Raw genomic sequence first — 27745 nt, forward strand, 5'->3', positions numbered from 1 at the left:
CACTAGTTGAAGAGGACTAGTTTTCTTGGCGGAGGTGCGGAGTTTTTGATTCAGGACTGCTGTAGGGGGGCTACTGAATGGGAGCAGTCACTGGATTCGTGTGATACCAACGCAACACACCAGACTACCTACCACTGCCCATCGGATTTGACTTTTTGGGACGTTTAGGGCACAAACAGAACAAGATCACCTCTATTTCTCCGGTTGTCCCCTTCCCCTTTCCTTTCTCACGGATTGTTCTGAAAGAGAAATCCTGCAGTCATGGCTCAAATACTGCCGATACGATTTCAGGAACATCTGCAGGTAAGCAGACACAGAAAAGCCCTACAAATACATTTTTGCTCGTTTGTTTTTGCGCAACTCCTTTTACCCGTGTAGGTCCGCGCACACACGGCACATGTCGCATTTAAATATAATCTGAAATAGTGCTGCAGGGTGGTGCTCAATATAGCTACAGGCCTAGTTTTCTCCTGCCGGACAGATGATGACTTGTACAAATTGACCAGTGAGATCTCATAGCCTACAGCTCCACTGCGGACCGGTGTGTGTGTGGATACGCCGCAGTTTTCTCCTCCAAGTGGAAAAACGCCGCTGTCATTTTCGATCAGCGTCGATGCAAACTGCGGTGTCCTTACACTTCATGCTGCAGTCAACTGAGCTCAGCTGTTGGAGATAACATTGTAACTGATACCTGAATGGCACTTGCACTCCAGCTTTGTGGCTACCATGTTGTTGTCATTCCCCTGCAGCAACATTTGCCTACTTTTTAACCTTTAACAACACCGGCAGTGCGTCTCTTCAAATGCTTTGCATAACTGACACCATTTTATATTTGTTAGGTAATTATAAGGTGTATTTATTTTTGGAAGTGTGTAAAGAAAGGTAAGAGTGCATTGAAGCATTTAGTTAGCTCTAAACCAGTTAACGTTATAATGTTCACAAAACATCAACACATTATTGGAGCAATGTCTTGATATTGCAATAATCCAAACCCACATGGGATCTAGTTTCATATCACAGCATCAATACAATAGTGATTTGATGTAACCATCTGCTCTTCTTGTTGGTATTTTCATGCCAAAGGCCCATCTGTGCAGCTTTAAAATGACCAGCATGAAAATGCTAGTAGGAAAGGTTCTGTCTTTGGTTGGAAGTCTGTTGGGGAAGAAAAACACACACAAAATGCCCGTTTTACTATATGTGACAAAAAACCTAAAAAGACAACCAGTTATTTGGTAATCTGTGGAAGAAAATGTTCCTACTATGGCCCCTTTCCGTCTCTGGTTTGCACTTTATTAATCATTGTCCCATAGCAGCCCCAGTGTTTGGTGCCTTGCAGTCAAAAGAGAAAGTTTGTGACGCACCCCTCCACCTCCCCTCGTCTGTAGCCTGTTGTTATGGTAACAGCAGGCAGTGAAATGGCCTTTCACTAGAAAAAAAAAAGAGGCACAGAGCCCCCACCCCCCTCTCTGCTCCCTTCCTCTGGCCAGTAGCCCCACTTTCGTCAGCCAAAGAGCCTTTATCCTCCAAAAAACTGTGCTGGCCAAGAGAGCTTGCAGCTAACCAAGCTCCTCTCCTCACTGACAGGCCTGGTGCTTGCTGATGGAGGGCAGTGCACAGCCTGGCAATGTCAGGGTTATTATTTCAGATTGCTCTCAACAGCACATACCTTTCCCTTAAACATCTCCTAAGAAACCCTCGCCTTGAGACTGATAAGCAGCAGACCTCTACCGTGAAATCCCAGCTCTGCTCCTCTGTGAATCTAGGTGGCTCCAGCCGAGTGAAAAATGCTTGGAATTTGCAAACCCAGGACTTTGGGCCTCAAGATGTTTAGCCTTTTCCTTTTTTTCTCCTTGGATTGGTATTTGCAGATCTGTGTCTGCAGTTAGAGACGGGAGTCAGGGGTGTAACGTGGGCCCATCTTCATGATGAGGTACCAGCCTTCAGAGGTAGAGGTTGCATTAGAGAAAGAGCAAATCAAAAGCTCCTAATATCTTCATTATTCCACTCAAAACTGTTCTTTAATACTTCTGTTTTTGTTAAATCTGGACGTAAAAATTGTGTAGTGAGATATCAAAATGCTAAAGTGAGATTCATTTGTAGCTTATGTGGCTCTGCATCCTCCATACTGTAGCAGCTTGTGTAAGTGCAAAAATGTCCTGCAGCTCATTGTCCTATCTAGTCGAGTTAGGAGAGTCCAACCTGCTTCTCTGCGGCTGTTTACAACATCATGGTGTGTGCTGCTGTTTCTGTGCTTATGAAATGATGCCATCACGTCAACAGATGTGACAGGCAGATGAGGTAAGCAGGCCCTACTTAAGCCCGGCAAATCACATCAGGATAGGATGCAGCATGACAGTGTAACAGGACACATCTGTGACCGCAACCGTGGCTGGTGGGGATCAGCGTCTGTGTTCAGTCACCAAAACTGAATCATGAATGCGTTAAAAGAGCAGTCATTCACACATACAATAAGTACATTGTGTTCTTATGTACTGTCATACAAGTCACACACATTAAACCTGCATTAACTGGACTGTAACTGATTTTTATTTTCCATAACAATCCAGTTGCAGATTATATTCTAGATTTGATTAACTGTTTTGTCTGTAAGTGTCAGAAAATACTGAAAGCTGTCTATCAATTACTCACAGCCTAATGTAAAATCTAACCAAGGCTGAATGCTGCATTTTTGGCCATTTGTGCATAACAAATGACTTTTTATGATAACTTCTGTCAGTTGACCCATTGATTAGTTTAACGATGATACAGAGCAACATTAGCATTCATTTAGAGTCCAGTTTGTAACCACTGATGAATGTTAGTTCAACATTAGCTCTCTTTTTTTTGGTCAACACCAACTCACAAGCTAAATTGTGCCACACATCTACTGTTTATTCTTAGAGAGTCTACCTAAACAGAAAAAGTTGAAGGCCCGAAAACCAAAACAGATGCTATAAACTCTGTACAGCTGAGGGGAAATGTTCCAGTTCCAGTTTTCTGTGTGTTTATCACTACTGATGACCTGCACATACTCCTTTGATCTATTAATAGCAGAGCATATTTGTTAGAGCAGCTGTAAGGCTTTCATTTTCGGCTATATTATATACCTCATAATCTACAGGCTGCATACCTAACCTGTACCTGCTACCTGTGGAAGACAGTGTGAAGTAGCAAAAACTTGCACATCTTTTTTCTGCTTGCCTCAGTTTTAATTGTGCTTGTGTAATCTCCTGATGAACCCAAAGCCTCAGCTGCTGATGCGACGTGTCAGTGCCTCAGCAGTGCGTCCAACCAGCCTATGACTCACCAAATACCGTCAACACTATATCATCCGTGAACTTCTGCTGCCTTTGTTATTGTGATATGTGTGTGTCTGTTGATCCCAGCTGTTGAGGAAAGAAGACTATTAGGTGTGTGTGTGTGTGTGTGTATATATTACTAGAGGTAGTTGGACACTGGAGACAGTAGGTTGTAGTTGAAGTGTGATTTTAGTCTGGAATGTTCTACCACAAAGGAGTGTGGGGGGGTTTACTTCCTGTCAGTTGCCCCACCCTGCGTTGTAGATTGCCAAAGGCCTGTGTTACTGGAAGTGCTCTGTACATACATAACTCTCATCCCTCCTTCTTTATTTCTCATGAAAGGTACATTAATCACTGTAGCTTCTCTCCTTCACACGGGTTCTCTCCTAACTCCCACCCTCCCCTTGTTTTCAGCACAATAACTTGAGCTCCTCCATTTACTCCCATCCTTATCTTCATGTCTCTATCTTTATTGTGGTTTTCCTCCCCTCTCCTCCCAGAGATAGTTTTGGGTCTTGAGGATATTAAGCAACATAGGGCTCCAATCTACCCTCAGGTTTTCTCTTTGGCCTTTATCTTGTACGTCCACTTAACTTCACAGAAACCAACCGTACATTATTCAATTATTTATATTATAAGTCAAAAAGAAGTGAAAATGGCTCACCACAGTTTCCCAGAGCACAAGACAAAATCTTAAAATTGTTGATTTTGTTAGACCAATAAGTCAAAAACATATATTTTGGTTATATTAAAACTGAGAGGAGAACAGCAAATCTTAACTTCTTAAATTCTTAAGAAGCCAGAAGCAGGAACTGTTTTTTTTCTTTTTGTCATCGTAAAGCATCACTCGCTCACCTCATGGAGTCTCCAATTATTGCATTTATTATCTGAGCAAGTGTGGGACTGCAAAATGCACTATTGAGGAAGCAATGAGCGTACTATTAGATGAACAATTCTAGCATTTTACATTACAAGTTGTGTGAGAGTTTTTGAATGGAGGTTGTGTTGTACACAGCTAGCATTTGCTTCAAGTTATCAAGAATTCTCTTCTCTTTTTTTCAAGAATATTTTTGTTTGATTACTTTAAGATAATAATTTATTATCAAAACAAACTCTTTATTGCTTTAGCTTTCTATCTACTGATTTATGGTTTCAGCCAATACAAATCCAATACATTATTGTTATTGTTTTGTTCTCAGCTTGCATAGAGAGCAGATTTTGAACATTAAAATCAAAAGATCTTACCATTGCAGTATATGCTTTAGGTAAAGTTGAGAATTGATAATAGCTATTTGTAGGTCATAAAACCAAAACAGTTAGCTGTTAGAGTTTAAAAAGCTTTATAGATGTTAGAAAAACATCACTCGTCACCGGCTTGAGCTTCAAATATCAGGATATATGTATTTATTATCCTTGCAAGAATGGAAGTAGTCATCACATACAGAGCATTTAGGAAAACTCGTTCCCAGAACAGTGTCCTTCACATGCTTATATAGAGAGGGTGTTACACCATCACAAGATGCAGGAATACCAGTTCAAAGCAGTATACAATGTTTAGTTTAGATTAGCTAAGACCCACGTCAGAAATGATCATGCTTGTCATATGTCTATCTCTATAATCGTTGTCACATAGCTGTCATATGCCTAAAACAGTGTGTCCTGACGCTCTATAGGTAATCATACATCCTGTTACGTACACAGTTACGTAGGGCCTTTGTTATCATGTGCTACTCTGATATTGGAAGAGTACATTCAGTATTTTTCCAATAATAGAGCTTAAAGGAACTGCAGAGGTACCATTGAAAACCCCCTCTGATTCTAAAGGGATTTCTAAAGTAACAAAACATGGATTACCACGGCTTTATCCTAGTGTGACAGAACATCTAAGGATGTATATTTTATTTTGGATATAAATTAAATGTAATTATTTAATAATTATTTTTGCCAGAGAACAGCTTCTTTCATTGTGACCCCCCTCCCCCCCACTGATGATGATGATGATGTTTCATCCTGCCTCTTATGTGAATGATTTAAAGGGCTCAGCGGTCATGATCTGTTGTCCTGCTTCAGCAGCCAACTGTGAGATAGTACAGTCCTTGTGATGAGCGTCAGGATTCCTTTCTGCTTGCCTCAGACTGCATAATGCACAGTGTTCAGTCATCAGAGGGAGCGAGAGCTTGTTTTGGTCTAAACTCTCAGTTCACAGTTAGTTTGACAATGTGCACAATAATTCCCTCGGTTCAGCAGCCGTTTACCCAGGTGGAGAGTTTCATGTTGGTTAGTTATGCTAAGCTACTTATTTCTCTTTAGAAAAGTAAATATGCTGAATAATGGATTGGATTTGCTGACGGTGATTTAGTAAAAATATTCAAATGTATTCTTGACTTTAGTGGATATCTATTTAGGACTTTCTTTAATGTTGTCTCAGACTGGTTTCTGCTGAATAATCTAGTGGTGATTAAACCTTTTTTCAGCAGACTGCTCAGACGAGTCAGCTTTTAATCACAGTCTTCATTGAAATAGAGTAACTCTTTACTTTTTTTTATAATTGAGATGTCATGATGGGATACATAATAGCTGTGAAAGTAAAAGAAAAACCTTCCATCTTCAAACTTGGTTTTCAAAATATTTTAATAAATGTAGGAGATTATTAGCAGCTATATTAAGAGTGTGTGTGCCCACACTTGTTCCTTGTACCACTAGACCTTCTGTCTGGAAACAACCTTTAAGAATATCCCTGGAAACTGGAGCAAACCTGCTCTTATTTGAATCTAAACACTGTTTTGGTCCACTACTTGCTTGCTGCTTTTTCCCACTGCAAGGGAAATGTCAGCTGCTGCCAAGTATGTTTTCCCAGTGCATTTTTTTTCTTGCTGTGATGGAGACATACCTCCTTCAAAGGCCTTAAAACTCTATATACAGTTGGAATATTACTTCTTGCTAAGTCAAAATGTAAAACAACTGTTCACACACTTTAATGGAAGTCGTTTCTTCTTGCCTTTTTTTTAATAATTCAACATATTAGTGGACCATTACAACTATGAGTTCAGCACCAGCTCATCCATTACAGCAATTATTTGGTAACTCTCTCCCTTTTTCAGAATTGAATGTATATAGTATGTAGAATGTAGTTTTAGGCATATATAGATACATGTTATGCTCATATGTTTTATATTTGTCAATAGGTTATAGATGACAAAAGAAACAAGAATAAGTTCTCAAAGTATTAGTTGAACTAGGGAGGTTTAGTTGATTGTTCGATTAAACCTTGCTACCTGTGCTAGCATACACCATCACTAGTTGGTCAAACTTTTTAGCAAAATTATAAATACTTTATTGATGTACACATTTAAAATAATCAAATGTCATGTTGTTCTAGTCAAATGTTGCTTTTAAAAAAGCCGCAAATGGCACACCAATAAAACACCTTTTACATATACGAACAATATATATATTTTTTGTTTTACTTTAAGACTGTTTGACTGTTCTAATGAGTCGTTATGAACATCCCTATCTACAGCTACATTATAGTGGGAAATACACAGTTATACCGCTTTTGAATGATACATAGTTTAGCAGTGACTTTACCCCACTAAAGTAATCATTGTCATTGTTACTGTGTTTAATATTTCCAGCTGCAGAACATGGGCGTGAACCCGGCCAACATTGGGTTTAGCTATCTGACCATGGAGTCAGACAAGTTCATCTGCATCAGAGAGAAGGTGGGCGATCAGAACCAGGTCGTGATCGTGGACATGTCCGACCCCACCAACCCCATCAGGAGACCCATCTCTGCTGACAGCGCCATCATGAACCCCGCCAGCAAGGTCATCGCCTTGAAAGGTGAGAGCATGTATTGTGAGACCTAGAGCAACACACCCAGACAGCCCCACCACTCACTATTACAGTAAATGAGAAATACTGTGTTGTTGTGAGAAAAAACCGTGAGCTGGTATAATTTATGGCTTTATACCAAGTGCTGAGTTTTGAATTGTTGTTCAAATTCCCAGGGTGAAGTGTGTGTCTAGTTCTTACATAATTAGCCATCTTTTAGTATTACTGAGGGAATGCCATGGTCTTGCAATGACTAATGCTTTGATGACGCTGTGAATATGTAGAGTGCACTCAGAGCTATTGCCTGAATGTACTAAGTTGGTTGTGCAAATTGATTTTCTGCGTTTGATCTAGCTTGCATTTTGAGCACAAACACAAGCGCTGATCAGGATGATTTGCCTATAATGCTTCTCTGTCTCCCCCCTCCCCTTCCCCCTCCCTCTGAGGATTACATTCCCCCATTTGCCCTTTCCCTCTAGTCTATCTTTGTCTTGTCTTTCTTACCTGATTGACACTTTTGCTTTTTCTCCCTTGCTTGCTGCCCTTTCTCAGACGGTGAGTTGCTTTTTGTCTGTCTGGCACTTTGTAATGTTGATACAGTAGCCATGTCCCTCATAATATCTTGCCCCATACGCCTCTCAAGTACACAGATCTAATTTGAACACTTTTAAAGGACAACCAACAGTTTAGAAATGACTCCTATTGCTAGTACATTTTAAGTATCAAGTCCCTGTACCAACCTTATCTGCTGGCACATATCCTTCTACTCCTATGATAAGAATACATGTGTTAGCATGGCTTGTTGTATTCTGCTGGAGTGTGAGTGTGTGTGGTATGCATCATCAGATGTTCTTCACTGAAAAGAGTTGAGGCACCCTTTGTGTCTTTGCACGTCGGTTTGAGCGTGTGCCAGCAGCCATATCAGATCCTTCCCTAGTGCATATAAGGGATGCCGTTAATGTACAGTCATCATAGCTGTGTGTGCTGATGGCAGGTTGTACAACAGTCACCTCAATCATACATTACTTTATACATTACCATTCACTTTTCTGTTTCTTTGTAAATTGAGGTTTGTAGTATTCATATGAAGGACTAGCAACAATATTATATAGCGTATAATTGTTATGGTTTAGCCGAAGGCGCCATAACTACAAATGTAGCTGTAATTACCTTAGAGGTGCTATCTCCTTTCTGTAGCCAGAGGACAGCTGCACCCAGGCTGGTGTGTACAGAGGGATGCAACATTAGCCCAACAAACACCCATAACCAGAATAACAAAAAACAGACTTTCTCTGTCCTCTAGTTCAGTGGTTCCCAACCTTTTTTCCCAAGAGCCTCCCCAAATGACTCCTGTTGGAAGCTGCGCCCCCCACCCCCCCCCCCCCCCCCCACACACACACACACACACACACACACACACACACACACACACACACACACACACACAAGGGGGGGGGGGGGGCTCAACAGCGGTAATTAAAGTTCCAAAGTCTCAAAAATGCTACAACTACTGTCACAAACTGGATGAATGTGAAGTATTTTGTTAAAGGAGGATGAAAGCGTAATTAAGGAGCACTATTGGAGTGACTTTGATGGTTATTGGACTCAGGATTCATTCATTTGGACGACGCAAGTGGAAACAATTCACAAAGGGATTAAACTGTTTAAAACAACTGCTCAAAGTAAGCCGGATTTTGCCGATGTGTTTATGTGGATTCAAAAGTCGTAAATAATCTACAAAATGGAGGAGACCAATCTGATCGGAGCAACTGTGACAAATAATCCAACTGAAACCGGCATGGACAATGACTATGCGCTTATCCAGACAAGCCTGGTTTGGACACTTTACGGGCAGAAGAAACATTTCTATTAAAGAAAGAATTATACATTGCTGTCTTTTTATGCCTTTAATAGCTACTAACTTGAATTTTTATTGAAATTAATTAATCAATTATTTTTTATATGTTATTGTAATGTAGAGACAAGGCTTTTAGTGACATTCATATATTGCGTTACAATTATATTAAAAAAAAAAAGTTAAAAAAAAAAGTCTAAATATGGTATTTGGTCTCAAATCATCTGAGGCCTGGCGCCCCTCCTGCGATCTTTGGCGCCCCCCAGGTTGGGAACCACTGCTCTAGTTGTACCTAGCTATGCAGATTTGTTTTATTTTTATACATGTTTTACTAAAATCAAGGTTAATGTGTGCTCATGGGTAGTGTGTTCACCCACAAATTCATTCATAAATGTTGATTAAAAAAGTTATTCGTTTTTTTCTGTAATTCTTTTAATACACGATACACAATAAAGTGGGTTGAATCTGCTTTTACTGTACTAAGAAAGATAGCCCATAATAAATAGCTAAGGGCACAGAAGAAACCTATTTCAGTAAAAAAAAAACATATAATGATTTTGAGTACTAGTAGTTCTTATAAAAGCCCATAAAGCCAGTAATTACATTGATACTTTGTAACCAGAATTAATTAATATATCATTAATACATGATGCCTTTTTAACTACCCTCTGGGCTAAACTCTGTCTCACTTCCTCTCTGTTTCTTTACTTCCCTCAGCTGCCAAGACGCTGCAGATCTTCAACATCGAGATGAAGAGTAAGGTGAAGGCTCACACCATGACGGAGGAGGTCATGTTCTGGAAGTGGATATCGGTAAACACGGTTGCATTGGTCACAGATACGGCCGTCTATCACTGGAGCATGGAGGGGGATTCCCAGCCCACCAAAGTATTCGATCGGCATGCCAGTCTGGCCGGATGTCAGATCATTAACTACAGAACTGACGAACAACAGAAATGGCTCCTGCTGATCGGGATTTCTGCACAGGTATGAATACACAGAGTAACATGCTTACTCACACAGTAGAAGTAGGGAGGCTATGGCGTAGTGGAATAGTACGTTGGTGTTCGGATCAGGGGAGCACGGGTTCAAACCCCACTACAGTAAGCATGTCGTTGTGTCCCTGGGCAAGACACTTCACCCTAAATTGCTCCTGTGGGGATTGTCCTCAGTATTGAGTATGTAAGTCACTTTGGATAAAAGCGTCTAACAAGTAACATGTAATGTAATGTAAAAGTGCATTTGACAAAACAACAGCATGATTTTCCCTCACTGATCAATGATGTATAGCATCAAGGAACAAAAAGCTTTGTCCCTCTGTCCACAGTAACCCTGGTTTTTCACACCATATAGATAACTCTCAATTTTTTAGTTTTAGTTTCGTGGAAAATTATAAATGATGTGTTCTTTGTGAACATTTAAAGGTGGGGTAGGTAGTTTCGGAGAAACCAGCTCGAGTGCGCTAGAATTTGAAAATACACAACCACAGAAAATCTGCCACTTCCTTACAGAGCCCCTCCTCCAACACACACGAACGCGCACATGAACAATGAGGGCACGAGATAAGTTTGTACACAGATGGAAGGCTGACCGGCAGGTAGGCCATCCAGTTATTTTAGCCGGACCGGCTAAAATGATTGGTCGTGCTTTTTACAGCGCTACGGCTTCCACAGATGACAATTATTTATGGGTTTTTTGTCAAAGCACTTAAGATATTCATTGCTATCGGGATGTTAAGAGCATTCCATGGAATATAACAAAAAGTGTATCTCGAGACGGTTTTCTCAAACTTACCCCACGTTTAAAGTGATTTGTTTTATTGGGCAAAAACTGAAAAAAATATTGTATTAGTTGATACTTTAAAGAGGAAGATGATTGTTTGGATCTCATAGAAATAGTTTGACATTTTAAAAATACACCTATGGAAAATATGAAGTTGGATCCATAAGGCGCTTAGCTCAGCTTATCATAAGTCATGGAAATGGAGGAAAAAGGCTAGCATGGCTTTGTTCAAGGGGTACAAAAAGTAAGCCTCTGGGTACCTTTACATTGACAAATAAACATGGTATGTCTCATTTGTTTTACAAAAAGTACAAAAACGACAAGTTGTGCTTTTAAAGTTGATTTATATGCTGGACTATTTTTCTCTCATCATCGTGAGTTTGCCAGAAACGAGCAGAGACTTCAGGCTAGAGTATTGATTTTCTTGTCTAACTCTTGACAAGCAATCGATTCAGCGCATTTCCCCTAATGTAAAACTTTGCCTTTGAATGTTAATGACTTTACTCACTGCATCAATGATTTATTTAACTCTGTGTCTCTTTGTCATGCAGCAAAACCGTGTGGTAGGGGCGATGCAGCTTTACTCTGTTGACAGGAAAGTGTCCCAGCCCATCGAGGGCCACGCTGCGGCTTTCGGGGAGTTCAAGGTGGAGGGAAATGCCAAAGCATCCACCCTCTTCTGCTTTGCTGTGCGCTCACAGGCTGGGGGAAAGGTGAGGGCCCCGAGACACGCAGGAATTTCACTCACCATGCTATCACGCTGTATTTTTCTGAACAAAGATATCTGATTTGCAGACAAAAGTTGTTATTTTTGTTAGGATTATAGGAAAACAATGTTTATACTTTGTGCTTTTTAGCCAGAATAGCTCCTTTTGTTGATGTTGGAGCTGTACTTTGGATGTCTGCCTAATGTTATCATTTCTTTTCTCCAGTTGCACATCATTGAAGTTGGTCAGCCAGCTGCAGGAAACCAGCCATTTGCAAAGAAAGCAGTGGACGTTTTCTTCCCTCCAGAGGCCCAGACAGACTTCCCTGTTGCTATGCAGGTAGGGAAGGACCCCTGCTATGTATTGGTTTGGAGTAAACTACGGGTGAATGCTTATCAAATCTCTCTCTCTGATTATTGTTTTCAGATTGGCAACAAGCATGGTGTAATATATTTGATCACAAAGTACGGTTACATTCACCTGTATGACCTGGAGTCTGGAGTCTGCATCTACATGAACCGAATCAGTGCAGAGACAATCTTTGTTACCGCCCCTCATGAAGCCACCTCAGGAATTATTGGGGTCAACAAGAAGGGACAGGTGAGAAACAAGAGGGCATTTTATTTACCGGCTTTATACAACATTAATAATAGACCTGCTTTGATGTTATGTTTAAATGTTATTCTGGCCTCAAAGAACCAATGTATTGGGCACTATATGTTTATTGTTCTGTCTCCAGGTGTTGTCAGTGTGTGTTGAGGAGGAAAACATTGTCAACTATGCCACCAACGTCCTGCAGAATCCTGATCTAGCCTTGAGAATTGCTGTGAGGTCAAACCTCGCTGGGGCCGAGGAGATTTTTGACAGGAAGTTCAACACTCTGTTTGCACAGGGAAGTTATTCAGAGTCTGCAAAGGTTGCTGCATCAGCACCCAAGGTACGTCTGTATTTGCTGCTGAATTGTAGTGTTTGCACTTCTTATACATACCAGATGCTTTGGCAAAAAGTCAGGAACAACTGTACGAAACGGTGCTTGCACACATTTCTACATTTGTACTTTAAGTAGATATATTTTTTAACTTATCTGGTGATGATTTAGTTATACTCACTGTAGTTCAGTATTGTAAAATATAAAACATAAACAAATATAAAGGGTGTACTAATATTTTCCATACGCATTGTATATTGGTTTGTGGATATTCTGCAAAAAATGTAACAACATTTATATTCCTACTCTCTTAGTTTTTTCTACCCATAATTCCTCCATTGTTTACCACCCTTCCTCCCCTCAGGGTATCCTGAGGACAGCAGAGACCATCCGTAAGTTTCAGAGTGTCCCTGCCCAGCCCGGGCAGGCGTCTCCACTGTTGCAGTACTTTGGTATTCTGCTGGACCAAGGCCAGCTCAACAAGTTTGAGTCTCTGGAGCTGTGCAGGCCCGTCCTGCAGCAGGGCCGCAAACAGCTGCTAGAGAAATGGTTAAAGGAGGACAAGGTAGGAACAGAAGAATAGAACACCCTCACCTGTAAATCTGGCTTGTTCTCCACGTTGTATTAAATGTGCTTTCATATGTGTTGTAGCTTGAGTGCTCAGAGGAGCTGGGAGACCTGGTGAAGGCCTCTGACGCCACCCTCGCTCTCAGTGTGTACCTCAGAGCCAACGTCCCCAACAAGGTCATCCAGTGCTTCGCTGAGACGGGACAGTTCCAGAAGATAGTGTTGTACGCTAAAAAGGTAGTCAAGGACTCAAAGTCCTTCATTTAATTATGCATCAAAACATGTTTATTTCTGCATGTGAAAGAAACACTACATGATAATATTTTGCGGAAAACATTGCGGTAGAATGTTAGTAGTCTAATTAAAAAAGTTTGTATCATTAGTACAGAATATAATATTCGGTGTCTTAGTATGATTTCTATATAACCTTAAAAAGAGAAATTCATTTATTATCTGCTTTATCAATGGTACTTTTGTAGGTGGCCTACACCCCAGACTGGGTTTTTTTGCTGAGAAATGTGATGCGTGTCAACCCAGACCAGGGACTGCAGTTCGCCCAGATGCTGGTGCAGGACGAGGAGCCGCTGGCCAACATCAACCAGGTAACACACAGAACAGCTGATGGTCTCACTCAGACATACTGAGTCACTTCCACCTTTTTATAGCATGTCTACAATCACACTCAAACACAACGTCCAGTGTGGGAGCTTCCATCTGTGTTTTTTCCAGATGTGCCAACAATGCCAGGAATTCCCTGAGTCAGTGACCCCCTCCTCCCTTTAAAGCCACATCATTGCTCTGCCTCTTAATCTGGACTAGAGAACTTGATGCTCCTTTAAGCTCCACAGATTTCCTTAAATAAGGAAAGCTGAAACATCTGGCTACCGGGCCTGTGGTTCCTAATAGTGTGTGACTCTAAACTCACCATGCATGCTAACTCAAATCATTGTTCACAGATGGGAGGAATTCAAAAATCTCATATTTTCCCTTACTTTGTTGTTTATTTCATTTTCTCTTCTACCTCTTGCCTATTGCCAGATCGTAGATGTGTTCATGGAGGGAAACCTGATCCAGCAGTGCACCTCCTTCCTGTTGGATGCACTAAAGAACAACCGCCCGGCCGAAGGACACTTACAGACACGCCTGCTTGAGATGAACCTCATACATGCTCCCCAGGTACCAAAATCTCTGCCCTGATTGAAGAAAACAACTTCACCTTTGGTAATATAAAACACAATGAGTATTTTCATGCGTGTAAACACCTTTTTCAGGTAGCAGATGCAATCCTGGGGAACCAGATGTTTACCCACTATGACCGTGCCCACGTTGCTCAGCTGTGTGAGAAGGCAGGACTGCTGCAGAGGGCTCTTGAACACTTCACAGACCTGTATGATATCAAACGGGCCGTGGTGCACACACATCTGCTCAACCCTGAGGTATGCCTGTGGCTGTTGGGTCACACCTGTGAATATCACTCTCTCTGGAGCAGCGACTTTTCATTTGTTTTTTAGATGATGTGTGAAAATGACCTCGATCCTCCCTTCTTGCCCTGCTGTTTCCCTTTCTCCTTAGTGGCTGGTAAACTTCTTTGGATCTTTATCAGTGGAAGACTCGCTGGAGTGTTTAAGGGCCATGTTGTCGGCTAACATCAGGCAGAACCTGCAGCTGAGTGTCCAGGTAGCATCTAAGTATCATGAGCAGCTTGGGACCCAGTCCTTAGTGGAGCTCTTTGAATCCTTCAAGAGTTATGAGGGTAGGTGTCACATGTGGGTGAGGGTTGGGGGGGGCAGCTCTCGGTCATGTTGAATGTGTTGAATTCAGGTTTAACTCCATTGTAGATTGAGCTGACTTTTCTGCTGTTTCTCCTCTGCCATCTCTATTCAAGGCTTGTTTTACTTCCTTGGGTCGATTGTGAATTTCAGCCAGGAGCCTGATGTTCATTTTAAGTACATCCAGGCTGCCTGCAAAACAGGCCAGATCAAAGAAGTGGAGAGAATCTGTAGAGAGAGCAACTGCTACGACCCGGAGAGGGTTAAAAACTTCCTCAAGGTACAAAGATGTCAAAAATGTTTATGATTGATTTGATGTTTCAGCAGAAATTCAAAAAATCAGTTTTTTTTAATATTTCTTTAACCACAAATTAACCTTCTTTCTTCTCTTCGTAGGAGGCCAAGCTAACAGACCAGCTTCCTCTCATCATTGTGTGTGATCGCTTTGACTTCGTCCATGACCTGGTGCTCTACCTCTACCGCAACAATCTGCAGAAATACATTGAAATCTACGTACAGAAGGTAAGATCACTACTTTATACCTATCTGGTTTCCACTCAATCTAAGCTTTATTTGGGCTGTCTGTATTTAGAATGTGTTGCACTTGTTTTCAGGTGAACCCCAGTCGTTTACCGGTGGTGATAGGCGGCCTGTTGGATGTGGACTGTGCCGAGGACGTCATTAAGAACCTGATCATGGTGGTCAGAGGGCAATTTTCCACTGATGAGCTGGTGGAGGAAGTAGAGAAGAGGAACCGGTAGGAGCAAAATATGAATGGCTTCCTCTATTTTTTGTTCATTTTTGTTTCATTGGATGCAACAACTGATTACTACTTGTGACTTTGTGTTGCATATGTATTTGTCTCTGTAGGTACCTGTAGGTACCTGATAGATGTTTAACCAAACCTCTTTAAAAAGACCAGCTCCAGAAACAGCATAAGAGAGATTAATGATCTGCAAGTCACAGCAGAAAGAACATGTTAATAATGACTTAAAATAAATATTGAGATAATCAGAAGAAATTACGTTAGAGACCATGCTAGCAGAAATTGAAATATGTAATAGCTGATATACATTTATAAATCACCAAATGCATCTACACTCAAAGAAAAGACAGAGGTGACTGAAATATGTGAATACGTAAATATGAGGCAAAATACAGGCTTTTTATTTTGCTCCTTATCACTCAGCAGTTTCTGTACTACAGAAGATGTAACGTATATTTTTTTAAAGCACAAAAGGTACTTCCAAATCTTTACAGGCATTTAGTGGCCTGTGTTTAAAGCAGACACCTCTAATAATGCTAAGAAAATGATACCTTCCTTATCCAGTGAAACTACTTTCATTGTAATATATGACTCTGTACTAGAACGTGAATACAGGAGATTGTGAACATGAATACAGCATTACTGAACACTGCCATCTAGTTCTGTGTCAGAGCAAATACATTCCAGAAACAGTAACCGTCTGACATCACCCCAGAGATATTACTCAGGCTTTATACCACCAGGAAGAAGGGATATCCAATATTACTGCATGTTAGTTCATATATTTGTATAAATGCTGTGTATTATATGTAGATGATATTTAAAAACTATGCTATCTTCTTAGGTTAAAACTTCTATTGCCATGGCTGGAGTCTCGTATTCATGATGGATGCGAGGAGCCGGCTACCCACAATGCCCTGGCCAAGATCTACATCGACAGCAACAACACACCTGAGCGCTTCCTGAAGGAGAACACGTTCTACGACAGCGCCGTGGTCGGGAAATACTGCGAGAAGAGAGACCCCCACCTGGCCTGTGTGGCGTATGAGAGAGGAGAGTGTGACCTGGATCTCATCAAAGTGTGTGGATCACGTTATGTATCATTTAGATAATGCATCATTCTAATATAGATCCATTTTCCACACATGTACATGTTTTTTTTCTCAGGTGTGCAACGAGAACTCCTTATTCAAGAGTGAGGCTCGATATCTGGTGCGAAGGAAAGATCCCGAGCTATGGGCGAATGTTTTGGAGGAAGACAACCCCTTCAGAAGACAGCTAATCGACCAGGTTAGATATCGTCCAGCTGTAATCCTGAAGTGATGCAAGATGTAAATGAGTGATATTCCAAAGTTTATTTTTGAACTCCTAATCCTCTCAGGTGGTGCAGACAGCGCTGTCTGAGACCCAGGACCCAGAGGAGGTCTCGGTCACAGTCAAGGCCTTCATGACGGCAGACCTGCCGAACGAGCTGATAGAACTTCTGGAGAAGATTGTTCTAGATAACTCTGTCTTCAGTGAGCACAGGTACAGCAGACATGCAGCTCGCAGCATACAAATGTAACCCCAATACTTTCCTCTTTTTAAAAATCCTCTCTGCATCTGTGGTATTTTTTCAGAAATCTCCAGAACCTGCTCATTTTGACGGCCATCAAAGCCGATCGCACTCGTGTGATGGAGTACATCAACAAGCTAGACAACTACGACGCTCCAGACATTGCTAATATTGCCATTAGCAATGAGCTCTTTGAAGAAGCGTTTGCCATTTTCAAGAAATTTGACGTTAACACATCAGCCATACAGGTACAAAAGAATGTATACACAAATAGTATTAGTAAAGTTCCAAAAACAGTAATTGTATTTGGTAAAGTTGAGATTTAATCAGAGTTTTTCTTTTATTTGACATTCAATACTATTAAAAAACATTATGTGTGTGTTATGTTTAAGGTTTGAATGTATTTTGATCACATTTTCTGTTATTCTGTAAGGATTTTCCTGTCTTACTTTCCTTTTTGGCAGTTAAGGCCATTATTGTATTGATCTTTTTTGTAAAACAGTTAAATTCATTTGAAAATGTTTAATATTTAGAATCAGTTTTAGGAGTTGATGCTGCAGATTGTATCAGTGTATCTCTTAACTACTGTTTAGTGGCATCAACTCTTATTGCTGTAAATCAATCTGAACATATAAATGTTCAAACAAATCAAATGTGTTTTATCTCCTGTCTCCAGGTATTGATAGAGCACATAGGGAACTTGGATCGTGCCTATGAGTTTGCTGAGCGCTGTGATGAGCCCGCGGTGTGGAGCCAGTTAGCCAGAGCTCAGCTGCAGAGGGATCTGGTGAAGGAGGCCATCGACTCGTATATCAAAGCCGTTGACCCTTCAGCTTACATGGAGGTGGTCAATGCAGCCAGCAAGAACAGTAAGCCTTCGCTCTGCAGCACAGTTACCTCTGGTCGTCTCTCCTGTGCGAGTTGATTTCTGAGGTGTTGTGTTTTACAGATAACTGGGAAGACTTGGTCAAATTCCTCCAGATGGCTCGAAAGAAAGCGAGAGAGTCGTATGTAGAGACGGAGCTGATCTTTGCTTTAGCTAAAACAAACCGTCTGGCAGAGCTGGAGGAGTTTGTCAGTGGGCCCAACAATGCTCACATACAGCAGGTAAGAAACAGTTCACAGTGTTGAGAGGAAAGAGAAATGCATGCTGTTCTTTCCCGTACTCTAGCTTGTAACATCATATATCTGAAAATGTCTCCCTCTCTTTCTACAGGTGGGTGATAGATGTTATGATGAGGGCATGTACGACGCAGCCAAGCTCCTGTACAACAATGTTTCCAACTTCGCTCGCCTCGCATCGACGCTCGTCCACCTCGGGGAGTACCAGGCGGCTGTGGACAGCGGCAGGAAGGCCAACAGCACACGGACATGGAAGGAGGTACCTGGCACACAAACACCTTTAACCTCTGTTCAATAAGCTGCTCTTCTTTTGATCAGTTTTTTTTTTCTTAACATTAAGATATATTCAGTTGTTACTTTATGGCAGGGCTGTCAAACTCAATTTCATCGCAGGCCACTTTAGCATTATGGTTGCACTCAAAGGGCCGGTTGTAACTTTAAGACTATATAAATGTACATAAATATGTAATATATATATATATAAAATAATGTATTATATTACATTATTGCCTCTGCATTGGATTATTATCGGATAGGGTAATAACTAATTGCCAGTCTCTTCAGTGCGCATGTCACAAAGTGAGATGCATTGTGGGGCATGTAGTTTATGGGCAACTGTAAAGCGGCATGTAACCGTATAATAAACGTATTATATCCTTTACAAGCACTTGCGGGCCACATAAAATGAGTTTTGAAACCCCTGCTTTACGGTCTAAGATACTTATTTATAAGAATATAGACAAAATACTTCAAGAACCTCCTCTCTTCGATTTACAGGTGTGTTTTGCGTGTGTGGATGGCGAGGAGTTCCGGTTGGCACAAATCTGTGGCCTCCACATAGTGATCCACGCTGACGAGCTGGAGGACCTGATCAGCTACTATCAGGACCGCGCATACTTCGAGGAGCTCATCGCTCTGCTGGAGGCTGCACTGGGCCTGGAGCGCGCCCACATGGGCATGTTCACCGAGCTCGCCATCCTCTACTCAAAGTTCAAACCTCAGAAGATGAGGGAGCACCTCGAGCTCTTCTGGTCCAGAGTCAACATCCCAAAGGTAGATTTTGTTTGAGTGTCTATGTGTTTTAAAATAAGTGGAGGCTGCTTGTGAGTCGTGAACTATTTGCTTCTTCCCTGCACCCTAGAAAGAAAGTAATAGTGAGCACTAAGACACTTTGAGTGGCTTTTTTCTGCATTTTTTAGACATTTATCTAGAGATATATTGGAACATTCTTTTAAGATGCTAAAATTATCATTCAGGTGGTCAAAAGTCTGTGTACCGTTTTTCTTATTTTCAAGAACCTTTTGAAAGCTTACAGACAAGTTTTTAAATCAAATTTGCCTATTACAAAATCATACTCACACGGTTTCTTGTTGTGATAAGTAATGAGTTAAAATAAATAGATAAATGCTGTCTAATTCGTCAGATCTAGTTCGGTGTTTTCCTTTTCCAAAGTATTTAAAGATTTTTTGAAAATAGTGTATATATATAATGTTATTTATTTCAAGAAATGTCCAATTTTAGTGCATGAATTTAAGCAAAAAAACACAAATGTATTGCTTGACAGTAATGAATGAGTGCTTCAATTACCTCAAGAGCTTTGAAGTGATTGTTTCTGTGTTTGTCAGGTCCTTCGTGCAGCAGAGCAGGCTCATCTATGGGCAGAGCTGGTGTTCCTTTACGATAAATATGAGGAGTTTGACAATGCCGCAATCACAATGATGTCTCATGCCACAGATGCGTGGAAAGAAGGGCCGTTCAAGGACATTATTGCTAAGGTAAAAAATGTGTTGTGACTGAACATTTCATTTCCCTTTTTCATTATCTTTACATCTTATCATCTTTATTATGTTCTCTAATAATATATCTTTTTTCTTGTCAGGTTGCCAATGTTGAGCTGTACTATAAATCTCTTTCCTTTTACCTGGAATATAAACCCCTCCTAATTAATGACCTGCTGACCATCCTGTCTCCGCGGCTGGACCACAGCCGAGCTGTCACCTTTTTCAGCAAGGTAACCAGCGACGAGGTCAACCTCTGTCAGCTAAATCTTCTGTATTGGTTTACCTTTTGTGCGCTGTACGTAACAAGGTTGACATGATTTGGGTTAATTCTGCTCGACTAGATGAACCAGCTGAAGTTGGTCAAGCCTTACCTGAGGTCTGTCCAGAGTCACAACAACAAGTCCGTCAACGAAGCCCTCAACAACCTGCTGACAGACGAGGAAGACTTCCAGGTCTCTCAGCTTTTCTTTTTATTGACACTTGAAATAGAAAATATCCTTAAATCAAATAGAGATATTAGAACATGACCAAACCTCAGGAAGAAGAAAACAAAACCTAATAAACATCTATAATTGTTAAACGTTTCAAAAACACTTAATAATGACAGAAAATGTTATTAAAAGTTCCTAAAAAATAAAAGGAAAACTTATCCTTGATGCATTACCCACATAAAACGATCTGTTAAGGATTCATCCAACTTCCTGAAATGATTGTGTTCACTATCTGGGTTAATTGCACAGTTCTTCAGTGTTCCTTCCTTTTATTAGATGCATCGAACATAACATGGAAAATCCATACATTCAGGCACACAGTCATGAATGTGTCAGTTTACTCAAAAGTGGTCACTTAAAGAAAAAGGCTGGAACCCACTGTTGTACATGCCTTTCGAAATGATTAAATGTATACAGTACTGCAGAAACTAAAGCTCCTTTGGTCACTAGGTGGCACTGACTGGCATCACTTTGTTTTTAATCCGTGGTGTAATATTCTTTTTGTTCTGTGTGTAATTCACAGGGCCTGAGAGCATCCATTGATGCCTATGATCACTTTGACACCATTGACCTGGCTCTGAGGTTAGAGAAACATGAGCTGATTGAGTTCAGGCGCATCGCAGCGTACCTATACAAAGGCAACAACCGCTGGAGACAGAGTGTGGAGCTCTGCAAGCAGGACAAACTCTACAAGGTAATGAACATGTTGGAGAAAAGCATTTTCATGTACTTCCATTTTCCTGTAGATGGCACTGTTTGTTTGTGTATTCCTTAGAAAGATATACAGTGTCTGTACAAACCATAGATCTACTGTACATGGACTAAAACATCAAGTAAAGACAGGAAAAGCAAATCATTACCTCTCCAGAAGCCCCCTCTTCACAGAAATGATGGCTCAAACTACTTCTAAAACTTTCATTAAGGCTTTAATAATAAAAATGATTAAACTGTATTTCTGTTTTTCCCAGGATGCCATGCTGTACGCCGCAGAGTCTAAGGACGCAGAGCTGGCAGAGACCCTGCTCCAGTGGTTCCTTGAGGAAGACAGGAAGGAGTGCTTCGCAGCCTGCCTGTTCGCCTCCTACGACCTGCTGCACCCGGACGTGGTGCTGGAGCTGGCCTGGAGGAACAACATCATGGACTTTGCCATGCCGTACTTCATCCAAGTCATGAGAGAGTACATGACAAAGGTTAGTAATCAACGGAAAAACCGTCAACAGAGTTGTTGTTTTTCATATTTTGTGTCTTCTTTGTCATAAAATCAAGTTTACTTAGTGTATTTTTTTTTTTTAGAGGAAACAAGTTTTAAATTCTGCATTTTGACTGTACTAAAATGTATTTATATTTCTTAGATGGACAATAGTCTATAACATTCCCTGCAGGTATTAAGAACCAGGTTATATTACTGTATGAGTTTAATCTAAACAGATGTAGCTTTCTTAAAGGCAGGATGAGTGGGATTTTCCTAAAAAACAGAAACAAAACAAAGACCCTGCTGCCATCTTCCTGTATTTCACCTTTTGAATAGGTTAGTTACCGTTACCAGGTTGTGAGCACACATCCAACAGGAACCTAGGAAATGGAAGATACTGCTGAAAAAACAAAAAACAAACATTAGATATCTTAGGCATGAGGAGCCAACGTTGAATGTCGTGTCTGCAAACTACGCAAATGACAAATCCTTCTCCATCTGCCTTTAATAGTAGTGAAGTATATTTGCCAGTGAACTCCCTCTGGTCCCGATGAATTTCTAAAATGCTGACCTGTAGACATGAGAGGTCACTTGAGATCATCTCTTTGGGTTCTCTTCCAGGTTGATGAGTTTGCAGCGAAGGTGACGGTCTCTGGCCCTCTTTTTTATTTCTCCTTTGTGTTCTGTCTGTTTTTGTTGTAACTTATCTCTTAGGTTTCTGATGTAGGAACCTAGCATGGACTGTAGACTGAGTACGGCCTCACTAGCTCTGGTCTTGGAGAGCTGTAGTGGTTTGTGCAGGCTTTTGTTCCACTTCAGCACCAACACAATACGTTTTACATTTTGAGTATATCTGTATAGAGGCAGTTTCTAAATGATCCATCTGGGGTACGTCATTATCTCAGTTGTATTGCTAATGAATGTTAAAACAAAGGCTTTAATTAGTGAGGCAGAAACAAACTAATGAAAATATGAATAACAGAGTCAACAGTTGGATTAGAGCAGTTTCTGACTCAGATTGGATATATGAATTGATAGACTATAAGGTTTAAAGAAGCACTAGAAATAATTGCACTAGTTTGGTACGTTTTAAACGGTTCCCTTTGAGCTCCTAACTGGCCTTCATTTTATCATCAATGGACGAACAGACCTCTCCAGATTTTCGTAGTATCCAGGAGGTTTAATGTGGTTTAAGGAAACGTCTAAGAGCTGCTGTGTTGATGGCTGGAGCCAAAGCCTGTGCACCATCTTGTTCTTCAGGATTAGTCGGTCCTGGCCTAACAGAAACCTCTCTCACCCTCTAACTCCTCTCTCTTGGGGCTGCATCTAGTGTTAAGTAGCATTCATTAAATCCTGACAACTTCAGTTGTGCTGATGCAAAAGATTGATGATATGGTACAATATAGAGTAATACAAGGAACACAGTGATTTCCCCTCCTGGCTAATGCTTTAGAAATATCAGGAGAGCGTGCCACTGTTAACTTGTTAGATGCATCCCCATGTTTCTAACTCCTGGTTAACAATTGTTGGTTTAAAGTATGTACCTGTTATTTAAATGCAAGGCTTCAAACACTAACTAACGTTTATGGAGTGCCCTTTCCTCTTTCTGTCTCTGGGAAAAGAATACGTATTTCTTTGCTAAGTATTGGCCATTCAGGAAGTGAAATACCAACTTCTTGTAAATTAAAGTTTTCAATCATATACTAGGAGACAGAGTTTAAGTTGTACCAACATTTTGTTGTTAGTCTCACTGTTGGAAATCAACAAGCAGCATACTGTAGCAAAATAATATTTTGTTTTATGATACAATCATATCAATTTCGATTGGTTGATTACTGTATTTCAACTCTGCGTTTTAAACATTATTATTTATTATCACTCCTTATAATAATTTGTTATAATGTATAGAAAAGTGATTCACAGTGCAAGTGCTGTTTTACCAGTTCAGTCCTTTTTGTTTTTTTCCCTCATCTTTCGAAATGATGACTAAACAGAAATGAACTTGCAACAGATATTTGTTCTATTCAGCTGCCTCAGCAGTTGAAGCAAAATGCCTGATAATTGATTTGCACTTAGTGGGTAGGACTATTGGCACTACAACAATGTCACTGCCCAAACACTGATGCCTGGCACAGATCAGCCTAACCTGTAAGCTTCTCACACGTAGCTAGCAATCCGGCAGAATGACATATTCTAAATGTAGCTCTGTCAGGAGAGCCTGCGCACAGGATGCATGTGGAAGCTGGGATTGTTAACTGGGAATGTCTGAAATGTAGCAGCAGCACATACTGTAGGCATGTATAGCTTCTCCTTTACTTAATACAAAATGTAATATCTCTTTAACCTTGAGTCCCACCACTATTGTTTTACTTTTAAAGGGTCAGTTTACACACAAAAACAAAACTATCTCCCCCAGGGGTATCTAGCCATGAAGCCATGATGTAGATTTGGTTTTATTTGCTGAGTTTTAAAGGTACATGCCGATGCTTAATTTTTGTTGCTCAAAAAAAGAATTAGATTAGGAAAATAAAAAGCATTGAATGACCAGATATAATGTCCTTGCTATCTATCTTGTTATTTATAATATCCCACATACCTTGTAAACTGTTTTCATTAACGACTATTTTCAATTGAGTGTATAAAATAGTGATGACTGTTGATAATGAAGTCTGTGAATTTTTTATGATAAAAACGGACATCCTATCTGGAAAAAGAGATTGCTTTGGAGTTCACATTTTTCAGTGCTTCAAGTAACATTTTATTCCACTTGATTGAATTAGGGTGATCGTAGTAATTAAGTCTCAGCAGTCACTATCTGCCTGGTATGATACCACTAGGGGTTAAGTAGTTATTTGTTTTTTGTGACTGGGGTGAACGGGCCCTTTAATTGTTGAATTAACATTTCTACTGGAAGCTGTTTTAAAATGTCTCACCAAACCTGCATGGCATCTTCTCTCAGGTAACCTGCACTGTGGAGTTTCTGTGTGTAGTTTGTCTAGACGTTGATATGATACATCTACATTGTTAACAAACATATTCATCACTATTTGTTTTTTTAAATGAAAGAGAACTTTAGTCTTACTGCTGAAGCATTTAGAGTTTAGGGTATATTGCGGAACATTAAATATATTCTTGTAAAAACAACAGGCACACTGTGATCATACATCGTACATTATTATAAATATTCTTTTTTTTATTGAAAGCTGGCATTGTTTTCTCTCATGCTACCAATAGGACAGGGGATATAATCTGACATTTGTATTTAGTTTACAGACTCCAAAGCAAAGTACATGGGGTCACAAGGTTTCTGTAGGATACCTTTTAATATATTAAATCAGACTGTCTTATGAGTTATACTCGTCTGAGCTATCCTCTTTTTTTGCCAGGTGGACGAACTGCAGGAGGCAGACAGCCAAAGGAAAACTGAAGAGGAGGTGACAGAGCCTCAGCCCATAGTGTTCGGTAAGTTAACCAGAGGGTTGAGATTTCTAAATAGGAGAAAATGGCCTGCAGTTTTTTTTTTGGAATAAGCCCAACTGTCTGTAAAAGACTTGGTGGAAAATGGAAGTTGGATTTGAAATGTAACACTACCCAAACATATACTGATTGGATGAAGGTGAAGGAACTGAAACTTTAAGCACATAGCCAAAAACGTTATCGTTGTTGTTGTCAAACTTTGACCGTTTTGTGCACATTTAATTAAAACTAGACAGACAGAGGAGATCTGTCATTTAACTAAACAATCTTTTGCTAAATTAGTTTACTCCCAAAAGAAAACAAAATTATTCAAATTATTTCATTTGAAATGTTCCCTAGGCAAGTTTACTGATAACAAACAAAGACACCTGTTTGTATTTAAACCATGAGCAAATTCAGTATGGGCTTTTATCCAATGATATTTTTCTTCATGAAAACAATTCAAGCACATCATCTGGGAAAATCAGGACAAGGGCATGACTTGTGCCCAAAAAAAGATTTGTTAGTAAATCATAATTTTTGGGATTATTTTCCACATAATGGCCATGTTACAAACAAAGAAAAACCTAATGACAAAGACATCAGTATTGGTAACAAAATTACTAAAAAACTCTTTGACAAATGACATCTAAAGCAACATGCATACACTTGTCCAAAAGTTGAGATCTTGTCTATTAGCATGTAACTGTGTGTGTGTGTGTGTGTGTGTGTGTGTGTGTGTGTGTGTGTGTGTGTGTGTGTGTGTGTGTGTGTGTGTGTGTGTGTGTGTGTGTGTGTGTGTGTGTGTGTGTGTGTGTGTGTGTGTGTGTGTGTGTGTGTGTGTGTGTGTGTGTGTGTGTGTGTGTGTGTGTGTGTGTGTGTGTGTGTGTGTGTGTGTGTGTGTGTGTGTGTGTGTGTGTGTGTGTGTGTGTGTGTGTGTGTGTGTGTGTGTGTGTGTGTGTGTGTGTGTGTGTGTGTGTGTGTGTGTGTGATCAGGCCAGCAGCTGATGTTGCCTGCCTCTCCTGCTCCGGTGGCTGCCCAGCCGCCGTACCCAGGCTACGGTTACCCAGCTGCCACGGCGGGCTTCCCTGCTCAGCCTGCCTACGGCTACAACATGTAGAGGCTTGACCCCGCCTCGTCCACCCCTCTCACCTGCACATACTTACACACCTTGGACCTAAAACACACTGAACCGTGCTGCTCTGGGTCTCAATTGGCGGCACGGAGACCCCTGAAACTGACCTGGTCCTTCATTCCCAATGAGACTGAAACTGCAATATAAATCCATCATCTCTACTTCTCCACACATACTGCAGAACGACCCGCTCTTACAAGATTGCTGTACCCTCCCCCCCTTTCTTTTTTCCACATGGACAGTATAATTGCATCCCTGATCTACACAGCATGAAGTCACCTCTCAGCTTCTAGAGGAATTAACACACCGAAGAAAATACGAGTCACACTAAACCACCCTGACCTTTTGCTGTTCCATATAGACTTTATTAACAATAGAGCTACTTTATTTTCAAAAAGATTCAGCACTGATGAGGAAGAGACTTGTTACCGAGGAGAGGAGGGGGCTTGGGTGTGTCTCCCTGGTCCCTTCTAAAGCACTGCTACGGCCTTATTTACTTTGAGGAGGCGGCAAAAAAACTGGCTCATTTGTTCATGTTAAATTTCAAAACTGTCTCATGCTCTGGTTAGACAGATGGTTACTGTGCAATAGTTTTGTTTGTCTTCTCACAACAGTTACACAAGTGTTTGCTGTATATGGACTGAGAACACTTGTTTATGAGGTTATGGTACTGTCTGTGGATGTGTGTGTGTGAGTGTGTATGTAGCCTCTAAAGCTTTTGAGGGATACGTCAACAAACCAAGAGACACTCAATGAAATGTCCATCACCTGCAAACCTTTCAGAGCTGTTGATTGCGTCCATCGACTTTTTGGACTGCGGACATCTGGACTTCCAGTATGCTTGTGACAATAAGAAAGAGGAAAGAAAGAAAGAAGGTGAAATAATAATAAAAAAATGCTTTATGCTGTAGTCTGTGCATGTGCTGCCAAACTATATTGCTGCAACCAGGAGCACAATTTTCATGTTGCATATATCAAGTATTACTAATGTTGTGTGTGACGTTATATGAAACTTTCTCACCCGACTAACAGAAAACGGTGATGAAGCTCCTACAGACTCGAGTAAATGAAAACGCTGGATCATTAGCTCACATCCTGGTGCCAGTTGGTTCACAAAAATAATCATTATTGTACTGAAAACTGTATAATTTAAGCTATATTGAAATACCTAACTAATCAAAGAAGTCAGATATTATGGAATACCGTATGTATTGTCTATAGTGTGTTGTTGTAGTCTCAAAAAGTATAATGATTTTTGTAAGAAAATGACAAAATGCAAAAACAGCAGGTTAATAAATGGCAAAGTCTTGAGGCAAGGCTGTTCAAAGTAACAGTTTAGTTGATTGTTTACTTCGACTGCTTTCCGACAGTTCCTTATGATACACTGAGGTCTGTCCCTCCGTGGTGAAAACTTTGGATTTGTCAAAGCAAAAGCTGCACACGACTGACTCCCTTTATCTGCACAAGTCGAGCATACAGAAAGAGGAATAAAGTTTACACACA

General features: G+C 40.5%; 1 protein-coding gene across 3 annotated transcripts; it reads left to right on the plus strand.

The window, feature by feature from the left end:
* Nucleotides 1-27573, plus strand: cltcl1 (clathrin, heavy chain-like 1). Of its 3 annotated transcripts, XM_079690189.1 has the most exons (32): nucleotides 2-303; nucleotides 6938-7145; nucleotides 9709-9977; nucleotides 11324-11485; nucleotides 11705-11818; nucleotides 11906-12079; nucleotides 12219-12416; nucleotides 12772-12972; nucleotides 13059-13211; nucleotides 13454-13576; nucleotides 14013-14150; nucleotides 14246-14410; nucleotides 14547-14727; nucleotides 14860-15023; nucleotides 15140-15265; nucleotides 15358-15500; nucleotides 16354-16588; nucleotides 16677-16799; nucleotides 16891-17036; nucleotides 17129-17312; nucleotides 17741-17933; nucleotides 18014-18171; nucleotides 18281-18445; nucleotides 18964-19239; nucleotides 19812-19961; nucleotides 20066-20197; nucleotides 20309-20419; nucleotides 20982-21152; nucleotides 21427-21648; nucleotides 22272-22298; nucleotides 25037-25112; nucleotides 26103-27573. In XM_079690189.1, the coding sequence occupies exons 1-32, from the start codon at nucleotides 262-264 to the stop codon at nucleotides 26225-26227; spliced, it is 5055 nt and encodes a 1684-aa protein (XP_079546315.1). In that variant the 5' UTR covers nucleotides 2-261; the 3' UTR covers nucleotides 26228-27573. The 3 variants fall into 3 exon arrangements, 2 of the variants coding, with proteins under 2 accessions (XP_079546315.1, XP_079546316.1); XR_013809692.1 differs by lacking the exons at nucleotides 22272-22298; nucleotides 26103-27573 and adding an exon at nucleotides 22365-22441 and having other exon boundaries at nucleotides 1-303; nucleotides 25037-25094; XM_079690190.1 differs by lacking the exon at nucleotides 22272-22298 and having other exon boundaries at nucleotides 3-303.
* The last annotated feature ends 172 nt before the right edge of the window (nucleotides 27574-27745 follow it).

Source organism: Notothenia rossii (assembly GCF_949606895.1).
Source record: "Notothenia rossii genome assembly, chromosome: 6".
Taxonomy (NCBI): Eukaryota; Metazoa; Chordata; class Actinopteri; order Perciformes; family Nototheniidae; genus Notothenia; species Notothenia rossii.

Coding starts and splice junctions, on each gene's coding strand:
- cltcl1 (XM_079690189.1), top strand. CDS start 262: ATGGCTCAAATACTGCCGATACGATTTCAGGAACATCTGCAG. Junction 7,146..9,708: donor CAAGGTCATCGCCTTGAAAG/GTGAGAGCATGT, acceptor TACTTCCCTCAG/CTGCCAAGACGCTGCAGATC. Junction 16,589..16,676: donor GTGACCTGGATCTCATCAAA/GTGTGTGGATCA, acceptor TTTTTTTCTCAG/GTGTGCAACGAGAACTCCTT.